Source organism: Passer domesticus, chromosome 2 (genome assembly GCF_036417665.1).
Source record: "Passer domesticus isolate bPasDom1 chromosome 2, bPasDom1.hap1, whole genome shotgun sequence".
Lineage (NCBI taxonomy): Eukaryota > Metazoa > Chordata > Aves > Passeriformes > Passeridae > Passer > Passer domesticus.
The window spans coordinates 127,358,149-127,375,912 of record NC_087475.1 but is presented as its reverse complement, the minus strand read 5'-3'; the positions used below and the strand labels follow the sequence as shown (position 1 = coordinate 127,375,912).

The window sequence follows — 17,764 nt, the reverse complement described above, 5'->3', positions numbered from 1 at the left end:
GAACAAATGCTACCACCCTGTACTGCAGCTTCAGAGACCAGAAAGTCTCTGATAGTCTTTATAAAGTTATTTTCACTTTGGAGCAGGACCCACTTTGAATTTGCTCTCTGCAGATGGAAAATTGACCAGTAAGAATGTGATCTAATCTCATGCCTCAGCCCGCTGCCCCCAGATAAGGCTGTTTTAAGTGAAAAGTGGTCCTTTTTGAATTAGGCTTTACCTGGCTGCTGCCTGCAAACCAGCTGCCCTGTGTATTTGTACAGAAAGTGAAACAGCTTGAGCAGTCATTCCAGCTGGTGTTCTCATGGATCGCTGGTACCGCACACTCACATCAAGCAAACCTGGATTAAATGAAAGAAAGGAATTAAAGAAATGGTCAGCTCTCTATGCACATACATTCAACATAACCAACATTTAGCTATACTTATTAATACAAAACCTGTTCTATTAATGAGTATTTTTTCCTCTGTTCCCCCCAGATCCAGCTGTTTCACTGGAATCCAGCTGCTCCCCCCGTATCCAGCTGCTTCCTCTGGTTCTGGCTGTACCCCCCGGCTGTGGCACAGCCTCTTGCACCGCCAATCCCAGTGGATTAGTGCAGTTATTTTTTCAGAAACTCCGGCACCGCATCCTGCCAGGGCCACGGCTGGCCGCAGTGTCGCCCTCCTGTGGTTAAACCCCGGCACTGCAATCCAGCGCCCTCAGTGTCGCCCTCCTGTGGCCAAACCCCAGCATTGCAATCCAGCGCTCTCAGTTTCGCCCTCCTGTGGCCAAACCCCGGCATTGCAATCCACGGCTTTCAGTGTCGCCCTCCTGTGGCCAAACCCCGGCATTGTAATCCAGCGCTCTCAGTGTCGCCCTCCTGTGGCCAAACCCCAGCACTGCAATCCAGGGCTCTCAGGGTCGCCCTCCGGTGGCCAAACCCCGGCATTGCAATCCAGCGCTCTCAGTGTCGCCCTCCTGTGGCCAAACCCCAGCACTGCAATCCACGGCTCTCACTGTCGCCCTCCTGTGGCCAAACCCCAGCACTGCAATCCACGGCTTTCAGTGTCGCCCTCCTGTGGCCAAACCCCAGCATTGCAATCCAGCGCTCTCACTGTCGCCCTCCTGTGGCCAAACCCCAGCACTGCAATCCACGGCTTTCAGTGTCGCCCTCCTGTGGCCAACCCCAGCATTGCAATCCAGCGCTCTCAGTGTCGCCCTCCTGTGGCCAAACCCCAGCATTGCAATCCACGGCTCTCAGTGTCGCCCTCCTGTGGCCAACCCACAGCACTGCAAGCCCAAGGGCTGACGCTCAACTTTTTGACAGTTTGAGGGTTTCCTCTATTTAATCACTGATTTTTTACTCTTTATGGTGTTAGTGAAATCTGGGAGGAAAACCACTCCTGGTTGGTTTCAATTGCCAACATAAATCCATATTTTTATTTGCCCCGGAGGCAAATAGACTTTTACAGAATTTGACACAGAATCAAAACTGGTTTGGCTGGGAAAGACCCATAAAATCATGGAGCCCAATCATTCCTCCAGCACTGCCAAGGCCACCACTCTTCCCTGTCCCTAAGTGCCACATCCATAAAGCTGTTAAATCCTGCCAGGGATGGGGATTCTACCATGGCCTGGGGCAGCCTGTACCAGGACTGAACAGCCCTTTGGGGGAAGAAATTTTCCGTAACACCAAACCTAACCCTCCCTGGCACAATTTGAGGGCATTTTCTTTGTCCTTTGCTAACATACCATCAAACACTGTTGTGCTGCTCAGAGGTTTTCTCAACCTGCTTTTACCAGGGAAAGCCCACAAGCCTTGCTCACCTGAAGACTGCAGATGAAATTCCTCAGAGGAATCACTCCGTGGGACCAAGGGAAGATTAAAAGTTTGAATGCCTATTTCTTCACGGTGCTGCAGAGTCACCATGGCACAGAGCCGTGACAAAGGCAAGGCCCCTTTGGCAACCAACTGGTCTCTGACATTTGGGTAATAATACCTGGTAGAACACACAAAAACAGCATCACCATTTCTCTCAAGCTGCACAGAAGTTAACTTTGAGTGTCTTCAAAGCCTAATTAGCCTCCCCAGCTAAGGGAGAAAAATAAATGTATTTCCACTGAAGAAAAGAATCATTAAGTGCTTAAGCAGATAATGCTACAAATACATACTTGCACTAGTCCTAGCAAGTCAACAAGCAGGAACTCCACTAAAAACTGGCATCCTAAGGAAAAACAAGAGAAGGATCTGGCACCAAATATTCTCTGCTATAATTTCTCATTAATAAATGAAAACACCTCTCTTGCAGAACAGATTTGTGGTACCAGAATGTAAGTGTAAAAAATTACTCCAAACCTTTTCTTAGAGCATTACTTAGCTTCAGCTTCATCCTAAGACAAATTCTGGCACTGTATCTTACAAACAGCCCATAGTAATACTTATGTGACTTTGCAAATTTTAAAAAGCCTGAGTTGTTTACTGCAGAATGAACAGATTATTATTTTTTTCTAAAGCTATATGCCTTCATGGCTTCTGCTCTCCATTACTAATAATTAGCTTCAGTAGCCAAAGAAACATTTTGAATTTACAAAACACTTTTTATTATTTGTGTTGTACTCAGTGATTTGTATGAGGGAAAAGAGCAAATCCAGCACAATGAAATTATACTTTCAGGGTGCTCTTAAGTAAAATTTAGATATGTCAAACATTTAAACTACTTTTATATTGTTTTGCTGATTAAAAGATGGAAGAAAGCAAACTAATAACACACACACTTTTTAAGTTATAAAAAGGAGTAATAAGGACTCTTGGTGGGGAAAAAGGCTCACAGGTTTTAAGTGCAGATGCTCATCACCAAATGTTGATGAGCTTACAATTTTTTTTTTTTAGCTATTATTAAATAATATTATGAAATATCCGTTCCAGTGCTGGAGGTTTCTCAAGATCAGATGTACCTCTACCAGTACTGCTGTGCTATCTACAAAGAACAGGATGTTGTTCTGTACCTGCACCAGACTTCAAACTGCATTCCTCCTCCTGCTGCTCCTGGTGTCATAAATGCACTGACCAGGAGTCTCTGGACTGGGACATCAGCAGGAACCAACAGGGAATGATGATGTTCATCATTGAAGATGGGATCAGGGACACACAAAGTGGTAGCTGTTCTAAATGGCTTTAATGTGATGCCTAGAAGTCAAGCAAACTAGTTAAAAATGGTTGGAATTGCAGTTTTCAAGCTTTTTCTGCTTGCAATCCCACAGGAGGTAGGACCCATGGACAGGGAGTGAAATCCTCTTGGGACAAGGCTTGCTCTTCTGAGCTTCACTTCACAAAGCTTTTACAAGCAATCCATGCAGCCCCATGACCCTGTGAGCCACAGGCTGGGAACTACAGCTAAAGAGGCAGTACAGAAATCCCACAGGACTTACTATGGAACCATTTCACTGGCTGTAATTTTTCAGTGGGAATACACATTGGTGATGCAAAGCACTCAACACGATGTTCTTTCCTACGGCTACAATTTTTTACATATTATTTTATAATCTGAAAAATGATGGGTTTAGATTGGATACTGGGAAGAAATTCTTCCCCCTGAGGGTGGTGAGCCATGGCACAGGGTGCCCAGAAAAGCTGTGGCTGCCCCTGGATCCCTGGAAGTGTCCAAGGCCAGGCTGGAAAGAGCTTGGAGCACCCTGGGACAGTGGAAGGTGTCCCTGCCCATTCGATGTTAATCCTAGTCATCTAAACCAAGCAAGTCTTCTGTTAGTGTATCCATGAAAATCACAGAATTATGGTTGGAAAAGGCCTCTACGATCATCAAATCCAGCTGTTAACCCAGCCCTGCCAAGGCCACCTAGTAAATCATGTACCCAAGTGCCATATCTGAACATTTTCTGAACACTTCCAGAGATGGTGACTCTACCATTGCCCTGGGCAGCTGTGCCAGGGGTTGATAACCCTGTTCATGAAGACTTTTCCCGAATATTCAACTTAAACCTCCCCTAGCATGACTCGGGACCATTTCCTCTTGTCCTGCCCCTTGTTGCCTTGGAGCAGAGCCTGATCCCCACCTGGCTGCACTCTCCTGTCAGGGAGTTGTGGAGATCAAAATGAGCATCCTGAAGGGCTTGTGCATGTAAAGCCCTTGCTGAATTTCACTGTGTACAATCTCTCTACTCCCTGCAGACCCATTCCTGCATCTTTGTCAGACCAGCTGGCACAGTCCTCTAGCACCTTTAACAGAAGGTACCATGTGAAGAGATTTGGAATTAGGTCTCTTTTTCCACTGGGAACTTGCCACCAGCCTCAGACAAACAAGGCTTTGGATCCAGTGACACAGCCCAAGCCCAGTTTTTCCAAGAAAACAAGCACTGGCTACTTGAAAGTTCAGAAAAACATGCCCCCTCTTAGGCAGAGAGAACATGACTAAATAGTATTTAATTATAGCAATGATCTAAATAATACAAAATTATAAACCAAACTTACCATCCTCATGCAGTCCAGGTCCTTGCATTGCACCACAGCCAGCCTCCTGAACTGGAAAATAGTACTGGATGTAGCAGTCAGCCTCTCCCCAGACCGTGGACTGTAGGGGAGTGAGTCCCTTCACACCCTCCACGTGGATCTCGAACACATGCTCCATCAGGTCTTCCCCTTTTGGGTCCAACTGTTAGCAAAAAAAGGGAAAGCCACGTGGAAAGGATGACTTTAGGAAACTGAGAACATTTCAACCAGCTGCCCAGGGAAGTGACTGAATCATCCCTGGAGGTACTCAAAAGCCATGTGAATGTAACATTTGGGGACGTGGTTTAATGGTTAATGTAACATTTGGGGACATGGTTTAATGGTGGCCTTGGCAGGGCTGGGTTAGTGGTTGGATTCAATGAGCATAGACCTTTCACAATCTACACAATTACATGTGATAAGGATCTAAGAAGCCTGAGATGGGAGACAGAGAAATTATCTACCATTTTCCTCCTAAAGTTAACAGAAACATTGAAAGTCTGAAAGAAAATTATTTTTTTCCTGCGAAGCACATAGATAGAAGTTCCTACCTATCCAACTCCAAGGTAGTGGCAAAACCTCCACAATAAAGCTGTGAGAATTAAGATTTTCTGTAATTTTGCTGGTTTTTTTTTTTACTGGACTTGTGAAGATAGAAACAGTGCATATGCAAGGCAATAAAAAGAGCAAAAATGTCAAGACTGGTGAGAGCAAGCTGGTAAAAGAAAGAGTATAAACAATATAATTCTGTGTATAATTTACAGAATAAAAATTGGCTACAGCTTCAAGAAGAGATTGGGGATCATGAACTCACTGGTAAAACCCTTCTGACATGTCCTTAACAGCGAGAATGGGGTGTACTGAAGAGTAAATACCAGTGTGGGTTTTGTAGCCGGATGGTCCAGAGAGTGGGGAGGACGCTGTGTGACTGGAGGCACCATTCCTTCCTCAGTTTTGAGCCTCTGCAGTGCCATGATTTGGCTGGCTGATCCCATTGCCAGGGTGACCCTCAGGCTGCCGCGGGTGCTGCCCGTGAAAACGTCGACCACCGGCACGTGGCCGTCCACAGCCACCACCGGGTACTGAGCCTGCAGGAGCAGGTGGGAAACCTTGGCATCCCTACAGAACAAACCCAAAACAAACAAAAAAGCCCCAGCATGAGCCATCTGAGTAGGAACAGCATCACACAGAACTTGTTTTAGATGGGATTTTCAAAGCTGATAAAAACCAGTCTATCTCCGTTCCTCTGAAATTTGTCTCACTTACATCTCATCTTCACTTAGCAGAGATCCATGAGCTGCTGGGTGCAAGAAGTTATTTCCAGCAATGACAAAGGACAATTTCCCAAAACCTAACAGCACCTTAACTATCAGCCAGCCTAGAGATCTGTGAACAAAGGGATGAGTGGGAACAAGACTCCCATTAACACCCTGTAGCCATATTGTACTTTTATGAGGTAGTTATGTGCCTTTGGGCATGGAAGAAAAGAAGGAACAGTGACAGCCTCCCAGAAAGATGTAAAAATCATACACTGAAGTTATTCAAGGCCAGGTTGGATGGGGCTTGGAGCAACTTGGTTAAGTGGAAGGTGCCAGTGGCACTGGATGGGCTTTAAGGTCCCTCCCAAGCCAAACCATTCTGGGATTCTAAGATACACACAAATAAACTACAGTGGCTTACTGAAAAAATGATACAAATGACAAAGTAACAACTAACAAAGTAGTGGCCAGTCAACTCCAGCACCACCTGGTTTTCACATGCCACTAGGTCTGAACAAAATAAAATGAATAAATCCTTTGCATTAGGAAGAATTTCTTCTGTCCAGTATTTCCAGCAATTTAAACTGTTTTAAGCAGGTGTATTACTTAACTGAACAAGAAGCCAATAGATTAAACCTAAAAATAACAAAGAACTCTGGAGAACCCCATTGGATAAGAGCACAATTAAAATATTAAGGTTGTGGAGACTTTTTGACACCCAGCATCCCTATGGGATCTCTGCAGAGCATGACTAGGGGCAAACCCAACCAGTCAAATTTTGTAAAATCACTGATGGAAAGCCACACCTCATTCTCCTGTGTAGTCACTTTGACTTTTTCTAGTTTTATTCCATCACAGGACCACATGTTAAGCAGGCATCAACCCTGATGCACCATAGTGACTTTATTTGTCACACTTTATCTGTGGACAAGGACAGTGTACACCCTGCTCACTGTAGGAAAGGGCTACAGGAAGCTTGGCAGGGCAAAAATGCCTTTTGCTATGAATTGTAAGTAAGAACCCCCCCACACAACCCTCACACACCATCACCAACTTCTTTCTCTAAGCTTCAGCTAGGATATTTCCCAACCCAATAAAAAATGGGGAAAAAACCAAGGTTACTTGAATGAGATGTAAAACTGATGCAGAGGGAGTTTCACTAATCCCAGCAATTTGTCACAGCCAGGGCTTCCCAGCTTGTTCCATGCTTCAATAATCATGACATTGTTCTTCAGCCGCTCCAAGTGTTTGGAAGTCAATGAAAAAGGCATCACCTGAAAGGTTTAAAGCAGAATTAGTACACAAAATACACTGTAAAGTATTGGCTAAGTGCAGAGCATTCTGGTAAGTCTCCTTTATTCCAGTCTACAGAATTGTGCCTTTTAGAGATAGAAGCTAAAAATTGAATGTACGTTCAACAGAGCTAAGCACGGACATTTCTACGTATATCAAAATAACTTAACTGCAAAATGTGTTTGTCAGTGGGGAGCACCACACTTCCATCAATGGGAAATGGAGAACATGTCACTTGCCTGACAAAAATTGAAGGCAGGCTGCCTTGTGCCCCAGACGACAGCAGATCTCGTTGCCTCCTCAGTGCTGAGCAGTTTGCAGTTTAAATACACATTGCAGGAACTGGGGAGCCCAGAGCCTTCTGCAATGAAGTCCTTTCCATCAGGCACCATCAGGAGCACGTGCAGCAGTAACCCCTCCTGCTCAGCTGGGGTGATGTGTGTCACCTCATCCCGGGCCGGCTCCGGGCGCAGCGGCTGCGCGACGTCCCTGCCGCCTGCTGCTGGCCCCCGGGAGCCCTTGGGGCTCCTTGTGGAGCTGAGGGGGCTCTCTGCACTTCCACCCGTCCTGCTGGGCTCCTGCAGCCCCAGCTGGGCACCTCTCACGGCGTGAGCTGGGGCTGGGGGCCCGGCTGTAGCTGGCCTGGCAGCGGCGCTGGCCACGAGCTGCAGCGACACCTGCAAGGCAAGGCAGAGCTGGCCAGAGTGCCCCATCCAGGAACAAGGCATGCAACAGAAACTCAGGAAAACACATCACACCTCTGCTCCAGAACTCACCCTAAGGCATTATGCTGGTTGCAAGCTACAGCTTTTGCTGTAAAATAAAATACACGTGGCTTTAAGAAATAAAGTCCAGGCTGGAGTGCAATCCACACAATTACAGATGAATTATTGAATGGTCTGGGTTGGAAGGGACCTTAAAGCTCACCCCATTCTTAACCCTTCACCTGCTAATACAGAGAACTGTTTATCCTCAGAACTGTCAAATCCTTCAAACTGTTAGTGCTTGTCATTCAGAAGCTGAACAAACTGATAAAACTTTGGCTGGAGAAGATAATTCCTAAAGTGACATGCGCAAGGAAGACCAGGCCTCCATGGCAAGAGAGACCTCAGCTCATGCCACATGTGAAAAAGCCAAAGCTCCAAACCCTAAATGTGTGCCACTCAAAATCTGCTTGTAGAGCAGTTTCTGTATTCAAGTTCCAGCTTATTGATAACATTCCTAGACAAGCAGAAGCTTCAAAATATTTCCCCAAACCCCTAAGGAATAAAAAATGCATCATGTTATTTTATACTAGTCTTGCAAACCTTTGTAGCTGAGACCTGGTAAATTGAAACAAAGAGAGAAAAGAGGAGTTAAAAATAAGAGTGTGGAGCCAAAATTAGTAACAATCCAAGCTAGAGTTGATAAAACACGTACCTTTAGTGGCCCAACTTGTGTGTGATCTCCCTCTTTCTCCACAGGTATATCCCAGCTGACACTGAGCAGCTCAGCCTCAACCACCCTGCGGAGCTGCACTGCTGCTGAGCCAATGGCCACAGGCTGAGGGAAGGCAAAGAGGTAAATTTGCAAGATTTCTATCAGATTTAAAGAATTTTTGTGAAAAAAAAAAAAAAAAAAAAAAAAGCTTTCTGGTTCCCACTCCCAACATCAGTTATACCAACAGGGATTTGGAAAATCTCCTTTACTTCCAATTTCAAGTCTCACTAGAACAGTAAGACAAATTTTCCTGGAACCTACTGTAAAAAATTCCAGATTAATGCAAAAATTGAATCACCTAAATCCTAGTAAATGAGTACAATTTCCATACTGAAAGATGCAATTTACTCCCTCCTTAAAAGAAAAGCAGATATCCTTGGTGTTGATTAAAATAACATAAGCTGAGTTAACCCCTCTCACCCTCTTCATCACAGGCAGATGGTTATGCAAATAATTTTATCAGATAGAAATATACCTTTTCCCCCCCAAAATGCACAAGTTGCAGCTGTTTTTCACAGCTCACATTATGTCCCTTACACTGGGCAGGGTGCAGATATAACCTGCACCCACGTGAACTCATCCTACACTGCTGAAGGAGCTGTGTTCTCATTGAAGGATGACGTTTATAACTGATCCAATGTGCTTAAACAACAAGAGATCAGTCTTAGAGATGAGGGAAGTACAATTCTTTTTCTTGCCAGTCTCAATCTCAGAAAAGCCTTTAATGAAGTGACAGGAGGGACAAGCCTGGAAGAGTGAATGGCCCTGGCCCTGAGGCTGCCAGAGCTCCAGAAGTGTTTGGGCAGCACTCCCAGGGATGCACAAGGTGGGACTGCTGGGGTGTCTGTGCAGTGCCAGGACTGGGCTGGCTGATGCTGTGGGTCCCTCAGAATACTCTGGGATTCTGTGCAGACTGAACAGCAATCAGTGTAATGTCATTTTCCCTCCTAATATCTGACTGTCTGCACTGAGTGCCCTGGGAAGTGGAAATGCAAAGAATTCCTTTGCTTTTCAATACACAAAGAAGGAACAACTTGTAGTAAATACCTTTTTCTGTGTGCTTTTTCTCTTGTAGATTTTAAAAGCCAGGTCAGAGCCCCACCAGTGCTCCATCATCCTTCCCCCAAACCACACAGGGAACACAGACTGCTGCTGGAACTTCACCACTGGAAGGAAGAGAGGAGCAACAAATATCCAAAATTACCTGACATAAATAAACTTTCCCCTGTACAGTGCTCTGTTACAAACACAATCATTTAAAACTGCATTGTTTATTAAGACCAAGGCCAAAATAAACTGGTTTTCATTTTTGAAGGCCAGCAAACAGCAGGAGGCCAGCAGGACAAAATTAAGATTATTAATTCGTAATTAATAAAATAATTAATAAATTATTAAATACATTAATATAAGCAAATATTGTAACAGTATTTAAATATTTCAGATGACACCAAGTCTCTGCCATTCTATCATGCATGTCCAAAAGAACTCAAAATCTCTCAAGTGCCAATCAGAAAGATTCAAATCCAATGAATGACCACATGGGAGAGGCATTTGAAAGTCACCCTGGCATTCCAGTTTCTGGGAAGACTGGGCAGAGAGCATCTTGCTCATCCAGCATTCTCTGCTGTTCTGTTCTCAGTGGGAACAGAAACAGAAATTGTTCTCAGGGATACAAACACTGGTGACTCTCAGTACAAAGATTAATGTCTCCTGATTTGAGCACAGGACTGGAGATTCCCTGGATCCAGCAGATTATGTGAGCTATTGGAGATATCACATGACATACTTCCACATCTGGGGAATTATTTATTTGGGCTATAAGTATCTCTGATATTTCTAAAAGCACTTGATCATCCTCCCACTATTTCAGAAAGAATACTGGATTTATGTTCAAATGAAGGAATGGGCTTACTAACTTGTCCTTTCCTTAGGAAAAGAAATTGGAGAATCCCAGTATGAATTCTTCTTGGAAGAAAAAATAATTTTAAAAATCACTTCCTGCTCCCTGAGAGGATCATTGCATGGCAAGTCTGGGGTTAGAGGTCCCACTAATCACACTGTGATTTTCAGGCAGCAAAGGAAATATGAGGAACACAGTGCTAAATAATTTCTAAGAGATGGAGTCAAGAAAACTAAATCTAAGGGGGGAAAATGATGCTCTTACCATCATCTGTGATTTTACTGGAGGCTACTCGAATTGCTTCTGTTGCTACGGAGACCTGTCCTTTTTCATCCTTGCAGACTCTCACAGGGAAGTGGTACTCCACAAAGAAGGTGCTGTGAATAAAATAGTGGAAGGGTGACCACAATCCATCAAGAATCTGATGCGAGTCATGAAACTGAACACAGCAGGCAAGTTCCAGATTCACAGCTGACTGTAACACTTTTTTAGGATAATTGAAACACCTATTCTATGAATTCCTTCCATAGATTATCTATGTGCCAAATTCTCCTCCAATAAACCCCCTTTTGTTTTCAGTGTACTGCCAGGCACAAAATACATCTGCAGCTCCCCAAAACCCTGGGAAAGGCACAGCCTGAATGAAGTGAGCCCACATCAGGATAAATCAGTCACATCTCTACCTTTCCCAAGTCCATGGGATACAATTCCCTCAAGGAAGAGAAGCCTGGAGAGCCTGGGGAAGCTGCACTACACAGGGGAGCTCAGGGAAACCTCCCCTGAAGGCACAGCACACAAACCAGGAAGAAACAATCCCCCTTACCACTTATGAACAGACATGGGCCGTGGAGGCTTCCCCAGCAAACCTTTCCTCCTGGGGGAGATCTGGATGCTCTCAGGAGGGATTTTCAGGCTTTCTATGGTGATTCTGGCCAGGTGTACTCGCTGCAGCAATGCCAACCTGTCTACACCCAAGGATGTGAGAAGAGACATTCCCCTGTGGTCTTCTGGAGGAGCAGTGGGAGAGCAGCTGGAGACACAGAACTGAGGATCAGGACTGCAGAAACATTTTTGCATGACCACGTGAAGGGAGAATTGTAGCTAGGTGGGATGTTACTTAAAAACTGCCCAACGTTCACTAAAATATACATTTAAAACATATTTTTACAACAAATTTGGTGGTCTCTATAATTCTCTGTAACAAAAATCTTACAATATCTGGGGTCCATAACTGAAAAAAAACCAACTCAGACAGTGCATGTTCCACATTGCTGACCTGAAAAAATCTTATCCTCACTCTTCAAAAAGAAAAGCTTCATTTAAAGCCATGTACAAAAGCAGGGAGATCATACAGTTATACACAAGACAAGCCTCTGCTGCAGAGGAACAGCAACAGGATTTTCGCCATAGTTTTAAATCTCATTTGTGTAATTTGCAAGACTTGAACTGCAAATGATTTATGATTTTGTGTTGGTTCCTCTGGGGATATGAATTTTACCTGATGTAAGAACAGCAGTGTTAGTCAGAAAAATAATCAGAAATAATTTTTTGGAGCTAAAATGGAAAAAAAATAGTCACAAAACCTTTACATTAACTGTATTGTATAAGATAGGCTTGATAATTGGATCTTTAGGGACACTTTTATTGGTTCCATACAAAAAAAAGGGAATGCAGTTTAGATGAGGTCAAAACAAAAGTCACTGATGTAACTACCTGGGCTTAGTTTCTGTCACATTCTGATCAAAGGCATGAAAATCCTTCTGTGGATTCACTGGAGCCACTTTTTTGAGAGTTTCTGTCTTGGATGCTTTTTTTGAGGACTTAACATCATCATCGCTGAGGATATCGCTCAAACTGGAATCAGATTTCTAAAGCAGAAAGAATGTACATAAAAAAGAAGTTAATTGTCATTGTACAGAGAGTTCCATAATGGTCACAATACATAAATGGAAAACAACTTGTGCATTGCATCAACTGAAACAATTAAAATGGTATCAAAATTTCAGGGATTTAAAAAACAGAAAATCTCCCTGGACAGCCTCAATCTCAGCAATTTCCAAACTCGATGCTTGATTTTGTAGTCTTAACAACAGTCTTTTAATAATATTAATTTTAAGCAATGTGCACATGTACTCACAAGCATTTGTATGACACTTAACGCTTATTCAGCTCTAAATTACTGCAATATGTCATTTTCCTGATCATGCAAGCCTCCATTGCTCTGCACATGAGGGAGTGCACGTTTCCCTTTGGATCTCCACTTACAGGAGCTGTGTAAAACAGCTTCTCCAGCAGACTCTGGTCGTAGTGGGGATCGCCGAGTTCACTGTCATACACCTCGCTGCCAAGGGAGAGAGAATCCCACAGAGAGCCTGTCCGATCCCAGAAGTGCCCCGGGGAGAAATCAGCACTGTGGATACAGGAGAGAGAAGCACACCTCAGTGTTCCATGTTCTGCAGTCAGTCTCCAAGGCACGTGGACAGTGGTGCCAGTTTTATCCTGGATTGGGGCCACGCTGGCTCCAGCCAGGGGCAAACTGTGCTCACAGAGCACGTCTGTGAGCCAGCCTGCAGGGTCACCTGGGGACAACCTGGGGTTAGTTTGGTTTAAGGTTTTCCCTCTGTGCTGTGAGTTTAAAATCATTTTATGATCTGCAACACTACAGTGCAGGTAATCACTGTGTGATAAACCACAGTGAAAAAATAAGTGCAGGGCACAAGAAACATCAATCATAAATTCCGAACCATATCTGACCCAGAAGCTGTGTGTTCAGGGTGCAGATGTGGACACAATGGAAGCATCATTTATGCTCCTGCTACGCAAAATGAGAGGAAAAGGTGCATTTAATGTCTGGAGAAAGATTAAAAATAGCTACAGTTTCTCATTAGTTTTAATTTACAGTGCTTCTTCTCCCAATAAACAAGGTATTTGTTTTATGAAAAATTGTGGTTAATCTTTCTGACATCACTTTCACACCAAGTGACCTGGAGCTATCCAGGTTGCCATGCATTAAAGCAGAGCTATAAAACACCTCCATCACTTGCACACGAGTCACTGGTTACATTCCCAAAAATCTGGACAACCTGAAGGGTCAAGAGACACTTTTCAAAATGGTCAGACAAGGACCATTTTGCAGAAGCCTCCAGTGAATCACACTCACCTGCCCATCAGTAACTGGATTGCTCTTTCTTCAGAGTTTAGGTCAAACTGCTGACCTGAAACTTCAGATCCAAAGTGATGGGGATCCTCAGGAGTGGGCACAAAACTGGACTTCAAGCCTTTTGGGCTCCTGGGTAACAGCAGTGGAAGCACAGACAGCAGAAAATGGAAAAACAAAGACATTAAGGCATGCTCAAGATGAATCCATTAATCACTTTACCAGTTTTTTTTCTGTGAAGTCCAAAATAATCTACTTTAACACAAATACAAACAGTTTGTGCAGAAAGAAATGAAACTGAATTTGCAATAGCATCACTGACTGTCAAAGACAATGACATTGCTTTCTGGTTATCACAGAACAACAGGCAATATTCACATTTTTCCAGAGGAAAACCAAGAAATCTATTTTTTTTTCTCCTAAGAAAACACCATGCATTTAGGTCATCAATTACTTACACTTCTCTGAAAAACTGCTCCTTGTGATGCAGTGCCATTTCACTTGCACTGTCTTGCACTACTCTTATTCCCTACCAAAATGTAATATTTCCTTGACAAATAGCTTTTAACTAAATACAAATATACTAAGAAATTAAATTAAAATCAAATACTTATATCAAGGTTTACTACATAAAGATTAAAATGAATTCACAAAATTTAAGCATTTATTCACAGGTAGAAATTAACTTCCCATTTCAATGATGTGCTGCTTTCACCCTAAAACACGTCCTATGAATCTCAGTATCTACAGTTTTCTGGATAAAGCCTCAAAATTTATGGTCTGGAGCTTAAATCTCACTTCCCCCAATCCAAACTCACTTTGTTGATGCTTTAAAATTGTCTGTCTCTATGAAATGAGACATTTTATTCAGTTCAATCTCCATGTCTGGGCTGGACTTCATTGCAGAAACAACCATGGCATCACGGAGTTTACTGCCTTGATCCAAGAGAGCTGGGAAAGAAGCACAAGGATTTCATTTCAGCATTCAAGTGCATTTTAAAAGCCATGTGTAGACACAATCAATGTGTGAGCTACAGTCAAGAAACTTATTTTCTGCTGTTAAAAGAGATCTTGGTGCGCTGGGGATCAGATATGTTTTATACACCAGAAAACAGCTGAGCTGGGAGTGAGGGAGGGTGATCCTCCATCAGTCTCCCACTGCACAAGGAATTTGTGCACACAAGGTCAGGTACTGAAGGGCATTATTGGGATACAGGAGCAGGACTAATTTAGGGAAGAGCAATTTGCCACTTCAGGATGTCCGATTTTTGCTCTTTTCTGTAAATATGGAACTCAAAAGACAGCACATATGGAAACGTGCCCTACTCCAATGCTGATTCCAATCCAGCCCAGGCAAGAGTGGATTTGAAGGGAAGGCCTTTTTGGAATAATGCAGCAAAAGGGTGCAAAGCCTCTCTTTCCCTTCAGAAAACCTGACAGACACTCAGAAAACCAGACAGGCAGACGAAATACCATCGAGAGCTGTTTGCAGTGAAGTCCAAAAGTGGAGCCAGCTGCACACCAACCTGCCAGCAGGTCCCTTGCAGCCGGGCTGTGCATGGAGAGCAGCCGTGTGCTCCCCCTGGGAAGCGCTGTGGGATCGGCGCTGCTGGGAAAGGACAGGGGCTGATTCTCAGGGCTCATCTCCACATGCTCCTCACGGGCACGAGGAGCAGGAAAGGTGTTCTTCACGTTCTCAGAGTTCTCTTGGTCCTTTCCTCTAGGGAAAAATGAAACTGTATTTCAGTGACAACTCCAGGGCGTGGGTAAAGGGATTCAGAACTCTGCAAATTCTCCAAAAGGAAACATGACATGTTATTCTAATGATTCCTCACCTGCCACTGAGACCATCAGAGAGACCCACCCAAGCTGCAAGTAAAAGATTTTTTTTAAAAAAGGCTTTTTAAAAGATCTTTTTCACAAGAGCACGTTGTGACAGGACAAGGGTGAACAGCTCCCCACTGCCAGAGGGTAGGCTCACATTAGATATCAGGAGAAAGCTCTTTGCTGGAGCATGGTGAAACTCTGGCACAGGTTACCCAGAGAAGCTGTGGCTGCCTCATCCATGTCCAAGGCCAGGCTGGATGGGGCTTGGAGCAGCCTGGGATAGTGGAAGGTGTTCTGGCAGCAGGGATGAAATGAGATGAGCCTTAAGATCCCTTCCAACCCAGATTATTCAGTGATTCCATGGTTTGAGGCACCTCTTGTGTGAACTTGCTTGACTTGAACTAAGTCAACCTAAGAAGCAAATTTCTGACAGACAAGAAATTGTCCCTGTCACCTTGGAAACCCTCAACATCCTGGATTTCATATAAAATGCATGTTTGAAAAGATCAAGCGTCCCATAACTCACAAGTGTACTGACACTGCTTAAAAATTCTGTGCGAACTTCAAAATAAACCACAGCTTTGTCATGAGGAAAAAAGAAAAAGGATACCTAGGAGATGTGGCTTTGCTGTTGTCAACAGATTCCTGTTCAGCAGCCACCCGGGGGTGCCTGGGCTGCTGGGATGGAGCAGGAAGCTGGGACGTGCTGCTTGCCTGGGCAGCAGCAGCATCTGAACCTCCTTGCAGGGCTGGCACACAGCTGCTGGTGCCATACAGCTCTGGCAGAGGCTCTAGAACCAGTGACACCTGGAAGACAGGATGTGGAAATATTGCTTTGTCTTTTCCTATCTAAGTGCAGTAAACGCTGCATTCACCTTCACCTGTTGTGCAATGGAGAACTGCTGCTTTTCTACATAAAGTAATATTTACATCACACAGCTATGTCACATATTTACAACTACTTGTTTCTCGTTCCACTTTTCAAATCCAGCCAACTGCCTTTCTTAATCAGATATGCACAGCCAGGGCTGCAAGACAGGACTTTCTTAATTCCAGATGTTAAAATCTTCTCTTACTCTAGCCCAGTGAAGTGTAAGAGCCAAATACCCATTTTAAATCCACAGTTAATACTCACTGTCAGTGTAGAGGTGACCACGTGTTCCTCATTAAGCTCAACTACCCCACATCCCTCTAAACAAAATAAAGCAAAGACTGCCAGTATTTGGTTTTTTTTAAATTTCTTACCTTAGCTCAGAAATGCCTTGGACACAGAGCAGGCCTGCAGTGTGCCATGCACAGCCCGATCCTGCACCTGACTGTACCAGTGTCACAGCACATCATTTATATTAATATATCATGTAATAATGAGCAAAGACACGAAGGCTACCTGCAGCTCCCCGAGTTTATCCGATGTTGGTGACAGCACAGCAAAAGACCCTTTGATGGGATGGCTGGGGGAGAGCTGGGACAGTTCAGTGACCCGTGCCCTGCCGAGGAGCAGGTGGTCTCGTTTGGTTAGAACCTCCAGGACAAGAACGCCCATATCTGCAAAAACCAGGAACACCTTCGGGTCAGCCTCACGCTCACGAGTGACACTTTTTGGCTAAAATGACAGAAATGCCAGAGACTGACGTTATATCCTACAAGGACATTGCGATAACGGGGCGGCAGGTGAAGACGCGCGAATACATCCATTATCCCTGGCAGTAAATTATGGTGAGTCCAGGATTCCCAGAACAGGACCAAGGGGAAGGGCTTACACTGCTGGGAGGGTAACCCCAGGGCAGCCCGCCCCCCATCACCTGTGCCCGGTGGCAGTCTGTCCCCGTCCCAGCCCGTTCCCACCCGGGTCCCAGCCCGTTCCCAGCCGGGTCCCAGCCGTTCCCACCCGGGTCCCAGCCCGTTCCCAGCCCGGTGCCGGCTCTCCCTACCTGCCAGGTAGGCGCTGAGCTGCCGGGGCCCGCAGCGCACGGCGAAGCGGGCGCAGGTGGTGCCCGCGGGCTGCGCGGGCGGCGCGGCGGGCTGCAGCTCGGTGCCGCCGCCGCTGTCCCCCCACCAGCGCAGCCGCACCACGGCGGGCGGCTGCGGGGCCGCCCACAGCACGCGGGGCACGCTGCAGCGCAGCAGGCAGCGCGGCGGGCCCTGCACCAGCGGCGGCAGGCTGGCGGCGGCGGCGGCGGCGGGACCTGCGGGGACAGGCGGCGTCAGCGGGCCGTGCATCTCCGCCTCCCGCCCCACGGCCGCGCGGTGCCGGCCCCGCCGCCTCCCGCCGGCCCCGCTCCGCCGCCCGTGGCTCCCGCACCTCCCCTCCGCCGCATCCCGCCCGCCCGCCCGGCAACCGCCGCCCCGCGGGACTACAGCTC

The 17,764-nt window shown here is 45.4% G+C and overlaps 1 protein-coding gene across 4 annotated transcripts; it reads right to left on the bottom strand.

Annotated features, from left to right (window-relative positions):
- Positions 1-197: 197 nt before the first annotated feature.
- Positions 198-17,762, bottom strand: C2CD3 (C2 domain containing 3 centriole elongation regulator). Of its 4 annotated transcripts, none has more exons than XM_064411220.1 (19): positions 17,333-17,761; positions 16,789-16,946; positions 16,012-16,208; positions 15,101-15,294; positions 14,393-14,525; positions 13,578-13,706; positions 12,683-12,827; positions 12,131-12,285; positions 11,241-11,447; positions 10,682-10,794; positions 9,565-9,683; positions 8,458-8,580; positions 7,278-7,715; positions 6,868-7,019; positions 5,362-5,605; positions 4,469-4,649; positions 2,989-3,169; positions 1,810-1,982; positions 198-341 (listed from the first exon to the last, which is right to left on the bottom strand). In XM_064411220.1, exons 1-19 carry the CDS (start codon positions 17,619-17,621, stop codon positions 217-219), a joined length of 3,456 nt encoding a protein of 1,151 aa, XP_064267290.1. In that variant the 5' UTR covers positions 17,622-17,761; the 3' UTR covers positions 198-216. The 4 variants fall into 4 exon arrangements, 2 of the variants coding, with proteins under 2 accessions (XP_064267290.1, XP_064267291.1); XM_064411221.1 differs by lacking the exon at positions 198-341 and adding an exon at positions 2,155-2,207 and having other exon boundaries at positions 1,841-1,982; XR_010357160.1 differs by lacking the exon at positions 2,989-3,169 and having other exon boundaries at positions 221-341; positions 17,333-17,762.
- Between the last annotated feature and the right edge of the window lie 2 nt (positions 17,763-17,764).